This window comes from Rana temporaria, chromosome 12 (genome assembly GCF_905171775.1).
Source record: "Rana temporaria chromosome 12, aRanTem1.1, whole genome shotgun sequence".
Taxonomy (NCBI): domain Eukaryota; kingdom Metazoa; phylum Chordata; class Amphibia; order Anura; family Ranidae; genus Rana; species Rana temporaria.
In genome coordinates, this window is record NC_053500.1 from 3,461,564 (window position 1) to 3,483,808 (window position 22,245).

Here is a 22,245-nt window from a genome sequence, read left to right on the forward strand (position 1 = left end):
TCTCAGTCTGAGCTCTGCTGTCTAATGTTTTCTTGCACTGGGGCCCTGAAGCTAGGTACACCTCTGGCTGGAGGAAGGGCCGTCTTAATAGCATTATGGGCCCCTGGGCAAAGTAATGCTCTGGGGCCCCTACAATGATGACAGTGCAGGTAAACATTAGGTAGGTAGGCAGGCTGCCTCCCCTGTGTATCTATCACTCTCAGTGCCATCATGGGGGCCCCCAATTTCAGGGCAGTGTGGGCTCAAGGACCAGCTGCTTTGGGGAAAGTGCAGGGGGCCCCCCATGCAGCCAGGGCCCCTGGGCAGTGCCCAGTTGTGCCCTCTCATTAAGACAGCCCTGGCTGGAGGGCCACAGGTTCAGCACCCTAACATTGCATCTCCTTCTCCGTCTTTTCATGTCTGGATTCCGGATCTTTTTATAGCGGAGTTTTGTGGTCGGGGAGCTCTGATTGGTGCCAACAAACCCCCGACCAGGGCTGCAGCCTGTAATTGTCTGGAAGACGGAGAAACACTTGTAGCCCGTCCTCGCCAGTCCCTACTCCACCTCATTGCACTGGATTCACATCCCCTCCTCCACTCCGGACAAGGGACAGCTCTGTCATTAACACATGGATGGGATCTAATCACCGACAAGCCTTGCTACAAAGCCAAAGGATCCTTTTATTACAGAATCACAGAGATAGGAGAAGTCTTGGGGGACCTCACCGGGGCCCCCCCCCCCCCCCCGATACTTTGCCTATCTATGTGATTGTAGTGCTACCCCCATAGGGGCCGCTGGATTAACAGGTTCTTTCCCAAAAGAGTGCCGAGGCCGCCATTCACACAGTGCCGGGACAAGGTCCTCCAGCGCCATGCCAAACTCCAGAGGGTTCAATATTGGTTTGGCCCCGCCCTTTGCAGCTATAACAGCTTCAGCTCTTCTGGGAAGGCCGCCCACAAGGTTTAGGAGGGTGTCTATGGGAATGTTTGACCATTCTTCCAGAAGAGCATTTGTGAGGTCAGGTGAGGTCTGGCTCGCAGTGTACACGCCAATTCACCCCAAAGGGGTTCTATCGGGTTGAGGTCATGACTTTGTGCAGGCCAGTCAAGTTCCTCCACCCCAAACTCGCTCATCCATGTCTTCATGGACCTCATCGTTCCTCCACCCAAAACTCCCTCATCCACGTCTTCATGGACCTCATCGTTCCTCCACCCAAAACTCCCTCATCCACGTCTTCATGGACCTCATCGTTCCTCCACCCAAAACTCCCTCATCCATGACTTCATGGACCTCATCGTTCCTCCAACCAAAACTCCCTCATCCATGTCTTCATGGACCTCATCCTTCCTCCACCCAAAACTCCCTCATCCATGTCTTCATGGACCTCATCGTTCCACCACCCAAAACTCCCTCATCCATGTCTTCATGGACCTCATCGTTCCACCACCCAAAACTCCCTCATCCATGTCTTCATGGACCTCATCGTTCTTCTACCCAAAACTCCCTCATCCATGTCTTCATGGACCTCATCGTTCCTCCAACCAAAACTCCCTCATCCATGTCTTCATGGACCTCATCGTTCCTCCACCCAAAACTCCCTCATCCATGACTTCATGGACCTCATCGTTCCTCCAACCAAAACTCCCTCATCCATGTCTTCATGGACCTCATCGTTCTTCCACCCAAAACCCACTCATCCATGACTTCATGGACCTCATCGTTCTTCCACCCAAAACTCTCTCATCCATGTCTTCATGGACCTCATCGTTCTACCTAAAACTCCCTCATCCATGTCTTCATGGACCTCATCGTTCCTCCACCCAAAACTCGCTCATCCATGACTTCATGGACCTCATCGTTCCTCCACTGAAAACTCCCTCATCCATGTCTTCATGGACCTCATTGTTCCTCCACCCAAAACTCCGTCATCCATGTCTTCATGGACCTCATGGTTCCTCCACCCAAAACTCCCTCATCCATGTCTTCATGGACCTCATCGTTCTTCTACCTAAAACTCCCTCATCCATGTCTTCATGGACCTCATAGTTCTTTTACCTAAAACTCCCTCATTCATGACTTCATGGACCTTAGTCAAGTTCCTCCACCCAAAACTCCCTCATCCATGTCTTTATGGACCTCATCGTTCCTCCACCCAAAACTCCCTCATCCATGTCTTCATGGACCTCATCGTTCTTCTACCTAAAACTCCCTCATCCATGTCTTCATGGACCTCATAGTTCTTTTACCTAAAACTCCCTCATTCATGACTTCATGGACCTTAGTCAAGTTCCTCCACCCAAAACTCCCTCATCCATGTCTTCATGGACCTCATCGTTCCTCCACCCAAAACTCCCTCATCCATGTCTTCATGGACCTCATCGTTCCTCTACCCAAAACTCTCTCATCCATGTCTTCATGGACCTCATCGTTCCTCCACCCAAAACTCGCTCATCCATGTCTTCATGGACCTCATCGTTCTTCTACCTAAAACTCTCTCATCCATGTCTTCATGGACCTCATCGTTCCTCCACCCAAAACTCCCTCATCCATGTCTTTATGAACCTCGCTTTGTGCACTGGTCCAAATCATTTGGTGGAGGGGGGATTATGGTGTGGGGGTTGCTTTTCAGGGGTTGGGCTTGGCCCCTCAGGGGTTGGGCTTGGGCCTCTTGGTTCCAGTAAAGGGAACTCTTAAGGTGTCGGCATACCAAGACATTTATGGACAATTTCATGCTCCCAACTTCATAGGAACAGTTTGGGGAAGGCCCCTTCCTGTTCCAACATGACTGCCCACCAGTGCACAAAGCAAGGTCCATAAAGACACAGATAAGAGAGTTTGGGGTGGAGGAACTTGACGGGCCTGCACAGAGTCTGGAGCATGAAATTGTCCAAAATGTCTTGGTATGCTGACGCCTTAAGACATCCCTTCACTGGAACTAAGGGGGCCAAACCCAACCCCTGAAAAACAACCCCCATACCATAATCCCCCCCTACATCAAATTGTTTGGACCAGTGCACAAAGCAAGGTCCATAAAGACATAGATGAGGGAGTTTGGGGTGGAGGAACTTGACTGGCCTGCACAGAGTCCTTATCTCAACTCGATAGAACACCTTTGGGATGAATTAGAGCGGAGACTGCGAGCCAGGCCTTCTTATCCAATTTTAGTGCCTCAAATGCACTTCTGGAAGAATAGTCAAACATTCCCATAGACAAACTCCTAAACCTTGTGGACGACCTTCCCAGAAGAGGTGAAGCTGTTATAGCTGTAAAGGGCGGGGCCAACGCAATATTGAACCCTACGGACTAAGACTGGGAGGCCATTAAAGTTCATGTGCGTGTAAAGGCAGGTGTCCCAATACTTTTGACAATATAGTTTGTAGTCAATGCTTGTGTGGTCGGGATTTGGGCTTGTGTGGTCGGGGTTTGGGCTTGTGTGGTTGGGGTTTGGGCTTGTGTGGTTGGGGTTTGGGCTTGTGTGTAAAGGGTTTGGGCTTGTGTGGTCGGGGTTTGGGCTTGTGTGTAAAGGGTTTGGGCTTGTGTGGTTGGGGTTTGGGCTTGTGTGGTCGGGGTTTGGGCTTGTGTGGTCGGGGTTTGGGCTTGTGTGGTCGGGGTTTGGGCTTGTGTGGTCGGGGTTTGGGCTTGTGTGGTTGGGGTTTGGGCTTGTGTGGTCGGGGTTTGGGCTTGTGTGGTCGGGGTTTGGGCTTGTGTGGTCGGGGTTTGGGCTTGTGTGGTCGGAGTTTGGGCTTGCAGTGATGGGTTCCGGTTGACGTCCGTCTGAGACTCTTCGGAGATCATTTAGTTGCAGTTGACCTCCTCCAATCAGGTTTTTCATTCCCATAGAACGGGCTCAGTAACACAGACTTTTATATCTTTTCACACACGTAGAGCGTCGTCAATAAACCGCAGCCAGGTCATGCCATCCTCTGTATTAACACCCCGCCATCTTGTCTTCTCAGTCCTGGAGAAGAGCGAATTCAAAGACGAATCGCAGTTTTTCCGATTCCACGCCGATGAGGAGATGGAGGGGACGAGCTCCAAGAACAAGCAGCTCCGCAATGACTTCAAACTGATAGAGAACATCCTGGCCAAGACCCTTCTGGTAAGAAGCCCCCCACCCCCGTACTGGCCACACGGCCTCCAGATTTTGTTTGTAGGTGACGCCCCCAACAGGACTCGATGGCAGCCGAGCCTTCTGTCATAAATAAAGGGGGGGGGGGGGGGCGGGGGGTGTATTGTGCTGACTTATTTCCTTATCGGAGGATCTTGTGTAACCTTACCCGGCTCGGCTCGCTCTGCAGGTTGTGGTGGCACAAGGCCTCTCCTCCTCCTCCGCACACACACAAGCCTCATCCTTCTCAGCGGAAACCACACAAGACACACACATATACACACACACACATATATACACACACACATACACACACATATATACACACACACATACACACACATATATATACACACACACATACGCACATATACATACACACACACACATACATACACACATATATACACAAATATATACGCACATACGCACACACATACGCACACACATATACACACATACGCACACACATATACACACATACGCACACACATATACACACATACGCACACACATATACACACATACGCACACACATATACACACATACGCACACACATATACACACATATACATACACACACACACACATACATACACACACACACATACACACACACACACACACACACACACACACACATACACACACACACTGCTCGTTTAGGTGTCAGCACAAGTCTTGATGCACAAAAATATATGTATTGGGTGGTTTTGTGTTTTATTATTGGGTTTCCCAGCAACGGAATTTTCCAAATGCAACACGAGTGTCAGAAACAAACATTAAAAAAACCTAAAAACACCAAAAAGTACTGATGTGTGTGATAAACAACTAAAAGTCCATACAACCCCCCTTGGGATATAAAGTCTATACATACCCCTCCTTGGGGGTTTATATGGACTTTAGACCCTAATAGGGCTTTCCATTGACTTTAGATCCCAAGAGGGTCTAAAGTCCATACAACCCCCCCTTAGGATATAAAGTCAATGGAAAGCCCTATTAGGGTCTAAAGTCTATACAAAGCCCCCCTTAGGATCTAAAGTCTATACATACCCTTCTTAGGGTATAAAGTCCATATAAACCCCCTTAGGCTCTAAAGTCCTTACAACCCCCCCCCCCCCCCTTAGGGTCTAAAGTCCATACAAATCCCCCTTAGGGTCTAAAGTCCATACAAATCCCCCTTAGGGTCTAAAGTCCATACAAACCCCCCCCCCCCCCTTAGGGTCTAAAGTCCATACAAACCCCCCCTTAGGGTCTAAAGTCCATACAAACCCCCCTTAGGGTCTAAAGTCTATACATACCCCCCCCCCCCCAGGGTCTAAAAGTCCATACAAACCCCCTTAGGGTCTATAAGTCCATACAAATCCCCCTTAGGATCGAAAGTCCATACAAACCCCCCTAAGCGTCTAATGTCTATACAAACCCCTCTTAGGATCTAAATTCCATACAAAGCCCTATTTGGGTCTAAAGTCCATACAACCCCCCCCTTAGGATTTAAAGTCTATACATACCCCATCTACCTCTTGGGGTATAAAGTCCATACAAACCCCTGTTGGGGTCTAATGTCTATACATACCCCTCTTAGGGTCTAAAGTCCATACAACTGCCCCTTAGGATCTAAAGTCCACATAAACCCTCCTTAGGGTCTAAAAGTCCGTACAAAGCCCTCTCTTAGGATCTAAAGTCCATACAAACCCCCCTTCGGCTCTAAAGCTAATACAAAGCGCTATTGGGGTTTAAATACTATACCTACCCCTCTTAGGGTCTAAAGTCCATAGAACCCCCCCCCCCCCCCCCTTAAGGTCTAAAGTCTATACATACCCATCTTAGTTTATACAAACCCCTATTGGGGTCTAAAGTCCATACAAACACCCCTTAGGGTCTAAAGTCCATACAAAGCCCTATTAGGGTCCAAAGTCCATACAAACACCCCTTAGGGTCCAAAGTCCATACAAACCCTCCTTGGGGTCCAAAGTCCATACAAAGCCCTTCTGGGGTCTAAAGTCCACACACAACGCCACACATACAAATTTGTATTTCTTTCATCATTTTTGTATTCTTTGCATTGTTTTGTAAATGTATGTATTGTTTTTTTCCAGTAGACAGTGCCTGATAAATGTAATTCTCCTGAGGAAGCTACTAATCATGGGCGAAACACGTAGAGATAATTTTTCAGCTTGCACATTCTTGAAGCTGTACTGTATCATCGGATGGCATTTTTTCTTATTTTTGTCATTTTTAACTTTTTTTTTTCAAATATTATTTTGTCGTAATTTTGCACCTCTTTTCAAATCGGGCGATTCTTAGGTTCTCCGCTCTCCACCATTGGTCTCATTTTTGCCGTTTTTACGCCTTTTTTTTGGGGGGGGGGGCAGAAAGGTGACTTCATTGACCTCTACATATGGACAGCCCATGTGATGACCCCCCCCCCCCCCAATCCAGCACTCGTGTCAGGGGGTTTGTCTGGAAGTTTCCGCCATGTGAAGGACTTGGCTGTACGAACGGCGAGGAATCTGCGTGTTTTTGCGCCTTGTTTACAGAGCGAGGCCCAAACGCTGTAATTAGGGGTCAGCCAGATGTTTTACACATTGCCGGAATGTTGTAGTCTTTTATTTGCGGATATAAATAGCCCCGCTCGCATTCCTCACCACCCGGGACGGACGCAAATAGAACTTTCTACGCTCTCTACTTTGACTAAATGGCGCGTCCTGACGAGCGCTCCGCAATTAGCCGAGGGACCGCAGGAGGAGAACCTCGGACCAGGAATGCCGCGGCTACAGGAGGGCCAACCTGTGCCGTGAGCCTGCAATGGGCCGCTTGGGTGGTGGTCAGGGATAGAGCTCCCCCTACAGGCCATCTTATGTCATGCCGGTTAGAATAGAATAAAACACGGATCTGTTTAATTTTAAGGGAAAATATTTGGACGTCTTCTGGGTTATTTTTGTCACTTTTATCCAAAACGTATATTTATGCCACTTTTATTAGGCATCGGGGGGGGGGGGGGGGGGGGGGGGGCGGCTTTTATTTCAAGGTCTTCTGAACTGTGTAGACCAGACAGGTTACGGCCGGTCCATAGCTACAAATGAACTGGACATGCTGAGACATGTAGTTCCACCAACAGACACGGTCGGCCTACGGAAATTCCATGGCAAAAAAAAATGAACTGGGCATGCTCAGACATGTACAGTATCTGACAAAAGTAAGTACACCCCTCACATTTTTTGTAAATATTGTCTCTTCCTTCAGATCCCCCCACAAGAAGAAGATTATGGCTTTGAAATCGAAGAGAAGAACAAAGCGATTGTGGTGAAGTCTGTACGGAAAGGTTCGCATGCCGAGGTGAGCGCCACTCTGCGCCGATAAATCTATCGCGTCCAAAAAATGTTCATCAAAAATTTAAAAGTGATGTCAGCTCAGCGACTGAAAAATCCTTCCCCACCACCGCCGCATAGCCAAACTCCTTCCCCACCACCGCCGCATAGCCAAACTCCTTCCCCACCACCGCCGCATAACCAAACTCCTTCCCCCACCACCGCCGCATAGCCAAACTCCTTCCCCACCACCGCCGCATAGCCAAACTCCTTCCCCACCACCGCCGCATAGCCAAACTCCTTCCCCACCACCGCCGCATAGCCAAACTCCTTCCCCACCACCGCCGCATAACCAAACTCCTTCCCCCACCACCGCCGCATAGCCAAACTCCTTCCCCACCACCGCCGCATAGCCAAACTCCTTCCCCACCACCGCCGCATAGCCAAACTCCTTCCCCACCACCGCCGCATAGCCAAACTCCTTCCCCACCACCGCCGCATAGCCAAACTTCTTCCCCACCACCGCCGCATAGCCAAACTCCTTCCCCACCACCGCCGCATAGCCAAACTCCTTCCCCACCACCGCCGCATAGCCAAACTCCTTACCCACCACCGCCGCAAACCTAAACTCCTTCCCCACCGCCGCATAGCCAAACTCCTTCCCCACCGCCGCATAGCCAAACTCCTTCCCCACCACCACCGCATAGCCAAACTCCTTCCCCACCACCGCCGCATAGCCAAACTTCTTCCCCACCACCGCCGCATAGCCAAACTCCTTCCCCACCACCGCCGCATAGCCAAACTCCTTCCCCACCACCGCCGCATAGCCAAACTTCTTCCCCACCACCGCCGCATAGCCAAACTCCTTCCCCACCACCGCCGCATAGCCAAACTCCTTCCCCCACCACCACCGCATAGCCAAACTCCTTCCCCACCACCACCGCATAGCCAAACTCCTTCCCCACCACCGCTGCATAGCCAAACTCCTTCCCCACCACCGCCGCATAACCAAACTCCTTCCCCACCACCACCGCATAGCCAAACTCCTTCCCCACCACCGCTGCATAGCCAAACTCCTTCCCCACCACCGCTGCATAGCCAAACTCCTTCCCCACCACCGCCGCATAGCCAAACTCCTTCCCCACCACCGACAGATAGAGCCAAACTCCTTCCCCACCACCGACAGATAGAGCCAAACTCCTTCCCCACCACCGCCGCATAGCCAAACTTCTTCCCCACCACCGCCGCATAGCCAAACTCCTTCCCCACCACCGCCGCATAGCCAAACTCCTTCCCCCACCACCACCGCATAGCCAAACTCCTTCCCCACCACCACCGCATAGCCAAACTCCTTCCCCACCACCGCTGCATAGCCAAACTCCTTCCCCACCACCGCCGCATAGCCAAACTCCTTCCCCACCACCACCGCATAGCCAAACTCCTTCCCCACCACCGCTGCATAGCCAAACTCCTTCCCCACCACCGCCAGATGGCCAAACTCCTTCCCCACCACCGCCGCATAGCCAAACTCCTTCCCCACCACCGCCGCATAGCCAAACTTCTTCCCCACCACCGCCGCATAGCCAAACTCCTTCCCCACCACCGCCGCATAGCCAAACTCCTTCCCCCACCACCACCGCATAGCCAAACTCCTTCCCCACCACCACCGCATAGCCAAACTCCTTCCCCACCACCGCTGCATAGCCAAACTCCTTCCCCACCACCGCCGCATAGCCAAACTCCTTCCCCCACCACCACCGCATAGCCAAACTCCTTCCCCACCACCACCGCATAGCCAAACTCCTTCCCCACCACCGCCGCATAGCCAAACTCCTTCCCCACCACCGCCGCATAGCCAAACTCCTTCCCCACCACCGCCAGATAGAGCCAAACTCCTTCCCATGTGCTCTGACCTCCAATGGTATCCATAGAGATAGCCATGTATTCTTATGTGATGGCGGAAAAATATAGACCGACCGTATCATTCTCCCCAGTAGTTCACTCTTTTTTTTCTCTTTCTCTACATGGATTTCTCCATCTTCTCTCTGTATCCCTTCATCTCCCCCTCTCTTTCTACCCCCCTCTCTCTCTCTCTCTCTCTCTCTCTCTCTCCCTCCCCCATCTCCCTCCCCCTCTCTTTCTCCCCCATCTATCTCCCTCCCCCTCTCTTTCTCCCCCCTCTCTCTCTCTTTCTCCACCCTCTCTCTCTCTCTCTCTCTCTCTCTTTCTCCCCCCTCCTCTCTCTCTTTCTCCACCCTCTCTCTCCCCCCTCCTCTCTCTCTTTCTCCCCCCCTCTCTCTCTCTTTCTCCCCCCTCCTCTCTCTCTTTCTCCCCCTGTCTCTTTCCCCCCCCCTCTCTCTTTCTCCCCCTCTTGCTCTCTCTCTTTCTCCCCCTCTCGCTCTCTCTCTTTCTCCTCTCTCTTTCTTTCTCCCCCCTCTCTCTCTCTCTCTCTTTCTCCCCCTCGCTCTCTTTCTCCCTCCCTCTCTCTTTCTCTCCCTCTCTCTCTCTCTTTCTCCCCCCTCTCTCTCACTTTCTCTCTTTCCCCTCTCTCCCTCTCTCTCTCTCTCTCCCTCCTCTCTCTCTCTCTCCCCATCTTCCCCCCTCTCTTTTTTCACCTCTCTTCCCCCTCTCTCTTCCTAACTCCTCCTCTCTCTCCCTCTCCCCTCCTCTCTCCTCTCTCCCCTCTCCCCCTCCACTTCCCCTCTCTCTGCCCTCTCCCACCCCCCCTGTCTCCTCCCCTCTTTTCCCCATTTTCTTTCTCCTCCCTCTAAGTCCTCCTCTCTCTCCCTTTCTCTCCTCACCCCCTCGTTATCCCTTTTGTATTTAGTAATAATGATCTCTATCAGCCCTCGTCTATTGGGAGATAAAATATTAAACAGGAATGTGTTGTCACAATAAATCCTGGGATCATTTCTGCCCTTCACGGTGAGATTAGAGCGGGGGGGGGGGGGGGGTTATCAATAAATAATTCAGTGTTTGCTGCTAATGGACGGTCGTGCTTTGCTGCGCGGTCACATGGGAGGTCACATGGGAGGTCTGGAAACCTTTTCCAGAATATTCCCGAGAGCCACTTTAACAATTACTTCCGGCTCACAACCCAGAAAATGTTCCAATTCCTCTTCCCATCTTCCCAAAGTACCACCAGAGGGGCAATAAATGAAAAACGTCCTCTCGTCCTCTAGATGGCGGGCCTGCAAGCCGGGCGGAAGATTTACTCCATCAATGAAGATCTGGTGTTCCTCCGACCCTTCTCCGAGGTGGAGGTCCTCCTGAACCAGTCCTTCTGCTCCCGGCGGCCGATCCGGATCCTGGTGGCCATCAAATCCAAAGAGTAAGATTGTGTCCATCGATCTCCTCGAAGTGTGGGGGGAGGGCGTTGTATTTCGGAGGATGTGAGGTTCTAGAATCGTTCAAAAGGAGGGACTTAGAACCACTTCGGCCCCCCGCACCATTCGGCTGCCCAAAGACCAGAGCACTTTTTTGCGATTCGGCACTGCGTCGCTTTAACTGACAATTGTGCGGCCGTGCGACGTGGCTCCCAAACAGAATCGGCGTCCTTTTTTCCCACAAATAGAGATTTATTTTGGTGGTATTTGATCACCTCTGCGGTTTTTATTTTTTGCGCTAAAAACAAAAATAGAGCGACATTTTAAAAGAAAAGCAATATATTTTACTTTTTGCTATGATAAATATTCACGTTTTTTTTTTGTAAAAAGCTATTTTTTTTTCTCAGTTTAGGCCGATACGTATTCTTCTACATATTTTTGGTGAAAAAAAAAATCGCAATAAGCGTTTATTGATTGGTTTGCGCAAAAAGTTCTAGGCCCAGATTCACAAAGCACTTACGCCGACGTATAACACGTTACGCCGATGTAAGTGCAAATGTGCGCCGGCATATGTGTGCGGCAGACCCACGAACTAACATGCGCCTAAAACAGGCTACACGCCGCCGACGTAGCTTGCACACGCCGGCGTAGGGTGGGCGCACATTTAGGCTGGGTGCACGGTGCCGCTCCCATTGATTAGCCATTCAAATATGCAAATGAGGGAAATACGGCGAATCACGAACGTGCGTGTGCCCGGCGCAGGCTACGTGAGATGCGCGTAAGTTGTACGTCCGGCGTAAAGTTATTCCCCATAAAGGAGGTGCAACCCGGCTACAGACATGCTCAGGTCTGCACCAGGGAACACAAGCCGGCGTATTGTGCGCTGGACGTGTGTCTGGCTGGGCGTACGTTATGTTCGCGGCGTACGCAGTGATCCGGCGTAGCTTAGGCAGTTGTGCCGGCGTGGTTGTGAGCAGGCGCAGGGGGTGCTGTGCATGCGTCCACGGTGCAGGCGCAGTTCGTGATACGTACCTGTCTGGCGCTCCACCCATCATTTGCATGGGGTCACGCCTCATTTGCATGGGGTCACGCCCACTTCCACCTACGCCGGCGTGCGCCTTCGAAACCCACGCCACGCTGGCGCAGCGTTGGAAGCACTGGCTTGCTGAATGCAATGCTTGCCTCTCTGCGCTGCGTTGGCGTGGCGTACAGTGTTTGCTCTACGGCGGCGCAATGTGCGCCCACTCTCTGTGAATCTGGGCCATAGCGTCTACAAAATAGGGGATAGTTTTATGGCATTTTTATTATATATGTATATTTTTTTTTACTAGTAATGGCGGGGAGCGGCGATTTTTTTAAAAAAAATGTTATCGTGACTGCGACATTACGGCAGACACAACGGACACTTTTGACACCATTTTTGGTCCGACATCGGGGGCTCCCTGGACAGTTAAGTATCCATATATTAAAAGTGTTTGTAGCTGCTGACTTTTAAAAACGAAAAAAAAAAATTCCGCTGGACCTTTGCTTTAAGTGTGTCCTAGGGAGTGATTCTAACTGTAAAGGGGGAGGAGCTACCAGTGACACGTCAGTGATAACTCTTCCCGATCACTAGGCAGAACAAGGAAATGCCTTGTTTACAAAGATATCTAGCCCCTGTTCCGCCTTTGCCGACTGCAATCGCGGGCCACCCGGGAACGCAAGGTTCCCGGGACCCTGCGGGCGCACTCACAAGGCCGACGGACGGACGGACGGGGTGGGGGATTTAAAGATCAACCAAAAATCTGCTGAAGAAGACAATCATGATGGATGTAATCCCTTTATTTCTTCCTCTCAGGATTGTGAAGGTCCCGGACTCTCCGCAGGCTCTGTGTTTCCAGATCCGTGGCTCTACGCCGCCGTATGTCCACGCCGTGGGGCGAGGTGAGTAACCCCCCCCCCCCCCCCCGATTCTATCACCCCGAGAAATGTTCTCTCTCCAGATTTTCATATAAAATGATTATTCCAGGTTTAGGGGAACATCACCCTACAAAAGGAGGAGTCCCCTGTGTCCCCCCCTGTGTCCCCCCCTGTGTCCCCCCCTGTGTCCCCCCCTGTGTTCCCCCCTGTGTCCCCCCCTGTGTCCCCCCCTGTGTCTCCCCTGTGTTCCCCCCTGTGTCCCCCCTGTGTCTCCCCTGTGTCCCCCCTGTGTCTCCCCTGTGCTCAGTGGGAGGTTTGGTGCTAAAGAGATCCAGTTCATACAGACGGGGGTCCCCAAACTTATCAATTTAGGGGCCTCATGATATACTTATATTCACAAGCCTGTTCCTTATATAAATTAAAGAGTCCCCCCCCCCCTTACAACAAAGTTCCCCCTTACATCAGCGTTTCAATCAGGGTCCCCATCACACTCACCTCTTACATCAGGGCCCCCATCAAGGTCCCCCCCCTTACATCAGGGCCTCCCTTTGATCCGGGCTGCCTGCTAGAGTCCCCCCCCCCCTTCATTGGGCTGCCTGCCAGAGTCCCCCCCCCTTCATTGGGCTGCTTGCCAGAGTCCCCCCCCCTTTCATCGGGCTGCCTGCCAAAGTCCCCCCCCCTTCATTGGGCTGCTTGCCAGAGTCCCCCCCCCTTTCATCGGGCTGCCTGCCAAAGTCCCCCCCCCCTTCATTGGGCTGCTTGCCAGAGTCCCCCCCCTTTCATCGGGCTGCCTGCCAGAGTCGTCCCCCCCCTTTCATCGGGCTGCCTGCCAGAGTCGTCCCCCCCCCCTTTCATCGGGCTGCCTGCCAGAGTCCCCCCCCCTTTCATCGGGCTGCCTGCCAAAGTCCCCCCCCCTTTTATCGGGCTGCCTGCCAGAGTCCCCCCCCCTTTCATCGGGCTGCCTGCCAGAGTCCCCCATTAGAATCCTCCTTGGTCTTGTAACTTTTACAGCATGGCTGTAGGAGGAGGTCTGGATAGAAGGAGGAGGGGCCATCCTCCTGTAAATTTTAGGGGCAAGCACGTCATTGGTTGCTAGGATGCTGGAGGCGGAGACCACAGGAAGCCCCTGCTGCCCCCAATCCTTATTCTATGGAGGACACACCACAGACCCCCAGCTGGGGGCCGGATATAACCTTGCAGTGGGCCGTAGTTTGGAGACCCCTAATATAGACCATAACTCACTGCTGCCCTCTGGTGGTGAAATTTGTACATTGGCTGTTGGGGTCAGTAGAGCCTTTCCAAGTACAATGGAGTCCCCCTCTTCTGTGTCCCCCGTTCCCAGACTCTGTGATAATGGGTTCCTTCCTCGAGAGGAGATGAACGTGCCGCCATCACATGTGAAGTATTCGCCCCCCACATGTGTGCCCCACCCCCCCCCCCCCCCCCATCACTCGGCCAATCCGCATTCCAACATCTGGCGTGTTGTTGTCGGACGCAGCAGACGCTTTTATCGCCCCCCAGACACAGATTTATTAAAGCTTTAAAAACAAACACAGAGAAGGTTTTACACTTTTCTCGCTAAATAGACGCCATCAAAAGTCAGACCGCCGCTCCACGCTGCTACCTGATTGGCTGATCAGAATACACAGGAGACCTTCGGGCGCAATGCCGCCATGAAAAGGTGACGGGACGCCTCATGTCCAGGGATAGGAATTCCTCGCGGTGTGTAGATGATGAGCGCCGACTTCGCACTAAGAAAATAAACGCGCTACTGTACGGCGGCGTCCTGCGGGTCCGCTAATGGGGGGAACGCGGCGACCAATCACTGCGAAAGGAGAACATTGCCGGCTCGCCGTATTCACCTTCTGCCGCGGGATCACGTCTGTTACTTTGTATCTTTATTCTGATCGTAGAAGGATCCAAAATGATACAAAAGTGTCAAAGCCGAGACAGGGGGAGGGGCTTATTCACGAAAAAACGTCCGATTTCACGCATTTGTACCAGCACCGCGCCCTGTGTGAATAAGCCCCTCCCCCTGTCACGGCTCGGATACTTTTGTATCATTTTGGATCCTCCTAGGATCAGAATAAAGATACAAAGTAACAGACCTGAAGGTGAATATGGCGAGCCGGTGAGCGCACAAAAAAAACGCAACCGCATTCTGGTGCTGCTAGGACAGCTTTACATTTAGCGTCTCGCGAATGCGCGTTTTTGAGCGATTTTTGGTGCGTTTTTCGCGCTACGCACACAGGGCAGCCCATTGGTCTTACCTCTCTGGGCGGCGAGCTTTGTGCGTTTCGCCTTTTTTACGCGTTTATCGCACATGAAAATGTCTACTTGCTTGCTGAGTTTGGGGTGCAATTAACAATGAATGGCAACAAGCAATAAACATGTGCCTCCCCAAAAAAAATATGCGCACACTTGGGAACGCATCAAAAAAATGTAGGCCCGGATTCAGAGAGATCTGCCTATCTTTAGGCGGGCGTAGCGTATCTCAGATACACTACGCCGCCGTAACTTAGAGCGGCAGGTCCCGTATTCAGAAACAACTTGCGCTGTAAGTTACGGCGGTGTAGTGTATCTGACACGGCGTAAGCCTGCCTAATTCAAAATAGGCTGGTAGGGGGCGTGTTGTATGCTAAACAGTCGTGACCCCACGTATTTGACTTTTCTTACGAACGGCGCATGCGCCGACCGTGAAAGTATCCCAGTGCGCATGCTCCAAATTACGCCGCAAATAGTCAATGCTTTAGACGTGAACGGTAACTTACGCACAGCCCTATTCGCGTATGACTGACGTAAACGACGCAAAATTCGACGCTGGCCCGACGTCCATACCTAACATTGGCTACGCCTCATAGAGCAGGGGTAACTTTACGCCGAAAAAAGCCTTACGTAAACGACGTAAAAAAATGCGGCGGACGTACGTTTCTGAATCGGCGTATCTAGCTTATTACCATATTCGACGCGTAAATCTACGGAAGCGCCACCTAGTGGCCACCGTAAATATGCAACTAAGATACGACGGCGTAAGAGACTTACGCCGCTCGTATCTAGGCAACTGTGAGGCGTATCTGATTCTATGAATCAGGCGCCGAGTTGCGACGGCCCGCATTCGGAGTTACGACGGCGTATCTGGAGATACGCCGTCGTAACTTCTTTCTGAATCCGGGCACTAATGTTTAGGAACGAGTAAAAAAAAATTAAATAAAAAATAAAAAAATGCGCACACTTGGGAATGCGTAAAAAAAAAAAAAAAGTGCATGCTTAGGGATGAAAAAAAAAAGTGCACGCTTGAGAATGTGTCAAAAAATATAACGCAATTGGAAATGCGTCAAAACATTGCACATGATTGGTAATGCATCAAAAAATCACGCACACATTTAGGAATGCGTAAAAAAAAATGCGCACACTTGGGGGAAGATGTCAAAATTTTGCACACGTTTGGGAATACGTAAAAAAAACATGCGCACGCTTGAGCGCTCCTGGTGTGAGCGAGCGCGCCCCGCCCCCCGTGTTGATGTGCAATTTCCTCACGTGACTGTTTGTTGTTGTTCTCTGCAGGCTCACAGGCGGCCACGGTCGGCCTCCACCCCGGACAGTGCGTCCTGAAAGTGAACGGTAACAACGTCGCACGCGATGGTCACATGGAGGTCCTGGAGCATTTCACCGCCTACCGTAAGAACCCCCAGAATCCTCTGGTGAGTATGGGGGAGGGGGAGGGGGACGTTCCTGGGAGGACCCCCGCAGGGGGAGGGAATGGCGCTGAGCCGTGTCTGTGATTGCAGGGCCTCTATCAGTGGATTTATCGCACTCACGAGGACGCGGAGGAGGAGCGGGAGCCGCGCTGCACCTCGGAGGATTGTCTGAACGGCGGGGTGTGTGAGGACGGCGCTCTGAGCAGAGGACTCCATGACAGGCAGACAGGTACCGCGGGGGCGGGGCTTGTGGGACTTCTCTCTTAGTATAAAGGGAGATTGGGCTGAGATGACATCATCAGCAGTCGGGACCTCGGCGGCGGTGGGGAAGCCAGGCCCCCCCCCCCCCCCCCCCGTAGACTGTGGCTGTGTCAGATGTGGAAAATCCCGGACCTGGAGATTCTGGGAATGAACGATAAACCCGATCCGTCCAATGACGGGAGATCATCTATTATTAACCACCCCCCTCCCATTCCCTCAACCCCTCCCCCGCTTCCACCTGATGTATAAATAGCGCGCCACGCTGTGACGTCGTCCCTGCACCACCCAGCGGCGTCATGTCTGCAGAACATCGCTCCCTCCTGACAGATCCATACTGATCTATTCTGCAGAACATCGCTTCTTCCCCTCCCCCTTCTGGCAGATCCATATTAATATATTCTGCAGAACATCGCTCCCTCCCCTCCCCCTTCTGGCAGATCCATACTGATCTATTCTGCAGAACATTGCACCATCCCCTCCTCCTCCTCCTGACAGATCCATACTGATATATTCTGCAGATTATCCCATCACTGAACTCTCTAAGAGATCTGCAGAACATCGCTCCTTTCCCTCCCCCTCCTAACAGGTCCATATTGATATATTCTGCAGAACATCGCTCCCTCCCCTCCCCCTCCTGACAGTTCCTTCCTGATATATTCCGCAGATTATCCCATCACTGACCTCTCTACAGATCTGCAGAACATCGCTCCGTCCCCTCCCCCTCCTGACAGATCCATATTAATATATTCTGCAGAACATCGCTCCCTCCCCCTCCTGACAGATCCATACTGATCTATTCTGCAGATTATTCCACCACCGGCCTCTCTACAGATCTGCAGAACATTGCCCCCTCCTGACAGATCCACATTGATATATTCTGCAGATTATCCCATCACTGAACTCTCTAGAGATCTGCAGAACATCGCTACTTCCCCTCCCCCTCCTGACAGATCCATATTAATATATTCTGCAGAACATCGCTCCCTCCCCTCCTAACAGGTCCATATTGATATATTCTGCAGAACATCGCTCCTTCCCCTCCTGACAGATCCATACTGATCTATTCTGCAGAACATCGCTCCTTCCCCTCCCCCTCCTGACAGATCCTTCCTGATATATTCTGCAGATTATCCCATCACTGACCTCTCTACAGATCTGCAGAGCATCGCTCCGTCCCCTCCCCCTCCTGATAGATCCATATTGATCTATTCTGCAGATTATCTCATCACTGACCCCTCTAGAGATCTGCAGAGCATCGCTCCCTTCCCATCCCCCTCCTGATAGATCCATATTGATCTATTCTGCAGAACATCGCTCCCTCCCCCTCCTGACAGATCCATACTTATCTATTCTGCAGATTATTCCACCACTGGCCTCTCTACAGATCTGCAGAACATCGCCCCCTCCTGACAGATCCACATTGATATATTCTGCAGATTATCTCATCACTGAACTCTCTAAGAGATCTGCAGAGCATCGCTCCCTCCCCTCCCCCTCCTGACAGATCCATATTGATGTATTCTACAGAGCATCGCTCCTGGCAGATCCATATTGATCTATTCTGCAGATTATCTCATCACTGACCCCTCTAGAGTTCTGCAGAACATCGCTCCTTCCCCTCCCCCTCCTAACAGGTCCATATTGATATATTCTGCAGAGCATCGCTCCCTCCCCTCCCCCTCCTGGCAGATCCATATTGATCTATTCTGCAGATTATCTCATCACTGACCCCTCTAGAGTTCTGCAGAACATCGCTCCTTCCCCTCCCCCTCCTAACAGGTCCATATTGATGTATTCTGCAGAGCATCGCTCCCTCCCCCTCCTGGCAGATCCATATTGATGTATTCTGCAGAGTATTCCTTCTTTGTTGGGTCTCTCTGGTTGCGATCTCCTCCTGTGTTCTCGCTGTAGGTCCGGCCTGTAATCTGATCTCCCCGGCGGGTGAGGACGGGCCTCTCGTTAATCTGACGGTGGAGAACATCCAGCTGGAGCACGGGGTGGTGTACGAGTACGTGAACACGGCCGGGATCAAGTGTTACGTCTTGGAGAAGATCGTGGAGCCTCGGGGGCTGTTTGGAATCACCGCCAAGGTAAGAGGAGCGACGCCGATACCGAGGTGCTCATAAGTTTACATACCCCCGGGGCAGAATTTCTGATTTCTTGGTCATTTCTCAGAGAATATGAATGATAACCCGATCTTTTCCCTCACTCATGGTCAGTGATCGGCTGAATCCATTTATTATCAATCACCTGTGTTTACTCTTTTTATATCGTCATGGCAACAGAAACTCCCCAAATGACCCCGAGCAAAAGTTTACATACCCAGTTCCTAATCCCGTGTATTGCCCCCTAGAAGTGTTTTGTGGTATTTGTGGACGAGGTTCTTTATCTTCTCGGATGGTGACGCTCCTCATTCCTCCTCCAGTTCCTGGAAATTCTTGGGCCGTCGTCCATGAACGTCTGAGATCTCCCCAGAGGGGCCCAATGATATTGAGGTCAGGAGACTGAGGTGGCCCCTCCCAGAACCTTCACTTTATTCTGCTGCAGCCAATGACAGGTGGACTTGGCCTTGGGATTGGGTCATTGTCATGTTGGAATGTCCGTCCCGTGCATGCGCAGCTTCCTGGCTGATGAATGAAATGTTCCTCCAGTATTATTTAATAACATTCTGCATTCATCTTGCCATCGATTTTGACCAAATTTCCTGCGCCTTTGTAGCTCACACATCCCCAAAACATCAGCGACCCACCTCCGTGTTTCACAGTACGGATGGTTGACCTTTCATCAGCGATCCACCTCCGTGTTTCACAGTAGGGATGGTGGACCTTTCAGCATAGGCCTTGTGCTTTAATGCCGTGTGCGTGGTGCACAACGGCTTGTATATTGGCATGGGATGTGGTCACCGGGTGATCCCACCCCTTATGATATCACCATCCCATAATGCCCTGGTGGTGACTTCATAAGGGGCGGGGTCACGCACCATGACCGGGCCGGGCAAGGAGAGCATTCATCAGAGAAGCAGCCAAGGGGCCCATGGTAACCCTGGAGGAGCTGCAGAGCTGCACAGCTCAAGGGGGAGAATCTGTCCTCAGGACAACTATTAGTGGTCTCTCCACAAATCTGCCCTATGGAAGAGTGACAAGAAGAAAGACATTGGAGAGAGAAAGAAAGACATAAGAAGTCCTGTTTGCAGTTTGTAAGAAGCCATGTGGGGGAGGGGACACAGCAAACAAGTGGGGGAGGGGACACAGCAAACATGTGGAAGAAGGTGCTCTGGTCACATGACACCAAAATTCTACTTTTTGGCCACTATGTGTGGGGAAAACTAACACTGCCCATCCCCCAGAACACACCATCCCCACTGTGAAACATGGTGGTGGCAGCATCATGTGGTGGGGATGCTTTTCTTCAGCAGGGACAGGGAAGCTGGTCAGAGTTGATGGGAAGATGGATGGAGACAAATACAGGACAATCTTAGAAGAAAAGACTTGAGACTGGGCGGAGGTTCACTTTCCAGCAGGACAACGACCCTAAAGTACAGCCAGAGCTACAATGGAATGGTTTAGATCAAAGCCTATTCATGTGTTAGAATGGCCCAGTCACAGTCCAGACCTAAATCCCATTGAGAATCTGTGGCAAAACTTAAAAATTGCTGATCACAGACGCTCTCCATCCAATCTGACAGAGCCTGAGATATTTTACAAAGAAGAAGAATGGGCAGAAATGTCCCTCTCTAGATGTGCAAAGCTGGTAGAGACACCCCCAAAAAGACTTGTAGAGAAAGGGGGTTCTACAAAGTACTGACTCCGGGGGGCGCCATACAAATGCCCCTCCCCCCACACTTTTCACAGATTTATTTGTATCATTTTCCTTCCACTTCACAATTATGTGACACTTTGTGTTCCGCAGATCCTGCAGGCGTTTATCGCGGACGACAATCAGTTTGTGAAGAATTGCACGCGGCTCCTCGCGATGAGCAAGTCGGTGATAACGATGCCGCAGTACGAGTTCCGCCACATCTGTGACACCAAGCTGGAGAATATCAGCCGGAGGATCTCCAGCTACGAGCAGGTGAGGGCGCCGCGTCTCTCAGTCTGTCAATAGGACGTCCTTCTTCGGTCATTGTAGGTGACGCGGGACTCACGTGTTGTTGTGCCGCCTCTCAGTTTGCAGACGAGTTGAAGATGAAAGTGAGCCCGTCGTTCAAACAGGCGACCGGCGACGCCCACCCGCTGCACAGCATGGACTTCTGTCCCACCAACTACCACATCAACCTCATGGAAGTCTCCTACCCCAAAACCAGCACCACCGTGGGGCGCAGCTTCAGCATCCGCTTCGGCCGCAAAAACTCCTTCTTTGGCCTGGATCCAGATCAGGGTAAGCCTTGGACCAACTCCTAACCACCCCCCCCCAATCCAGATCAGGGTAAGCCGTGGACCAACTCCTAACCCCCCCCCCCCCTCCAATCCAGATCAGGTTAAGACTTGGACCAACTCCTAACCCCCCCCCCCCCCTCCAATCCAGATCAGGGTAAGACTTGGACCAACCCCTAACCACCCACCCTCCAATCCAGATCAGGGTAAGACTTGGACCAACTCCTAACCCCCCCCCCCCCTCCAATCCAGATCAGGGTAAGACTTGGACCAACCCCTAACCACCCACCCTCCAATCCAGATCAGGGTAAGACTTGGACCAACTCCTAACCCCCCCCCCAATCCAGATCAGGGTAAGACTTGGACCAACTCGTAACCCCCCCCCCCCCAATCCAGATCAGGGTAAGACTTGGACCAACTCCTACCCCCCCCCAATCCAGATCAGGGTAAGACTTGGACCAACTCCTAACCCCCCCCAATCCAGATCAGGGTAAGACTTGGACCAACTCCTACCCCCCCCCCCCCTCCAATCCAGATCAGGGTAAGACTTGGACCAACCCCTAATCCCCCCCCCAATCCAGATCAGGGTAAGACTGGGACCAACTCCTAACCCCCCCCTCCAATCCAGATCAGGGTGAGACTTGGACCAACCCCTAACCCCCCCCCCCCCCCTCCAATCCAGATCCCCTTCACACATCTCTCTTCTCTCTCTCACCTCCTTCACGTCTCTCTCTCTCTCCCCCCCCCCGCCTTCACATATCTCTCTTCTCTCTCTGCCCCCCCCCCCCTCACATATCTTTTTCTCTCTGCCCCCCCCTTCACATATCTCTCTCCCCCCCCTTCACATATCTTTTTCTCTCTGCCCCCCCCCCTTCACATATCTCTCCCCCCCCCTTCACATATCTCTCTCTTCTCTGTCTTTTCCCCCCTCCTTCACATATGTCTCTTCCCCCCTCCTTCACATATCTCTCTTTTTCTCTCTCTCTCGTTCTCGCTTCTGTCTATCCCCCCTCCTTCACGTATCTCTCTCTTCTCCCCCTTCACGTATCTCTCTCTTTTCTCTCTCTCCTCCCTCCTTCACATATGTCACTTCTCTCCCCCCTTCACATGTCTCTCTCTCTCGTCTCTCTCTCTCTTCCCCCCTCTTTTACATAGCTCTCTTTTTCTCTCTTGTTCTCTTCTTTCTATCTCCCCCTCCTTCACATATCTCTCTCTCTTTCCCTACCTTCACGTGTCTCTATCTTCTCTCTCCCCCCCATCCTTCACATATCTATCTCTTTTCTCTCTC

The 22,245-nt window shown here is 51.7% G+C and overlaps 1 protein-coding gene across 1 annotated transcript in view; it reads left to right on the plus strand.

Annotated features, from left to right (window-relative positions):
* Positions 1-22,245, plus strand: part of PREX1 (phosphatidylinositol-3,4,5-trisphosphate dependent Rac exchange factor 1) — a 177,973-nt gene that overhangs the window by 128,606 nt on the left and 27,122 nt on the right. Inside the window, exons 16-24 of the mRNA XM_040331542.1 lie at positions 3,937-4,079; positions 7,336-7,428; positions 10,583-10,731; positions 12,564-12,649; positions 16,190-16,326; positions 16,414-16,552; positions 18,496-18,674; positions 20,494-20,655; positions 20,751-20,961. Coding sequence (XP_040187476.1) covers positions 3,937-4,079; positions 7,336-7,428; positions 10,583-10,731; positions 12,564-12,649; positions 16,190-16,326; positions 16,414-16,552; positions 18,496-18,674; positions 20,494-20,655; positions 20,751-20,961 — 1,299 coding nt within the window. The remainder of the gene's footprint in view (positions 1-3,936; positions 4,080-7,335; positions 7,429-10,582; positions 10,732-12,563; positions 12,650-16,189; positions 16,327-16,413; positions 16,553-18,495; positions 18,675-20,493; positions 20,656-20,750; positions 20,962-22,245) is intronic.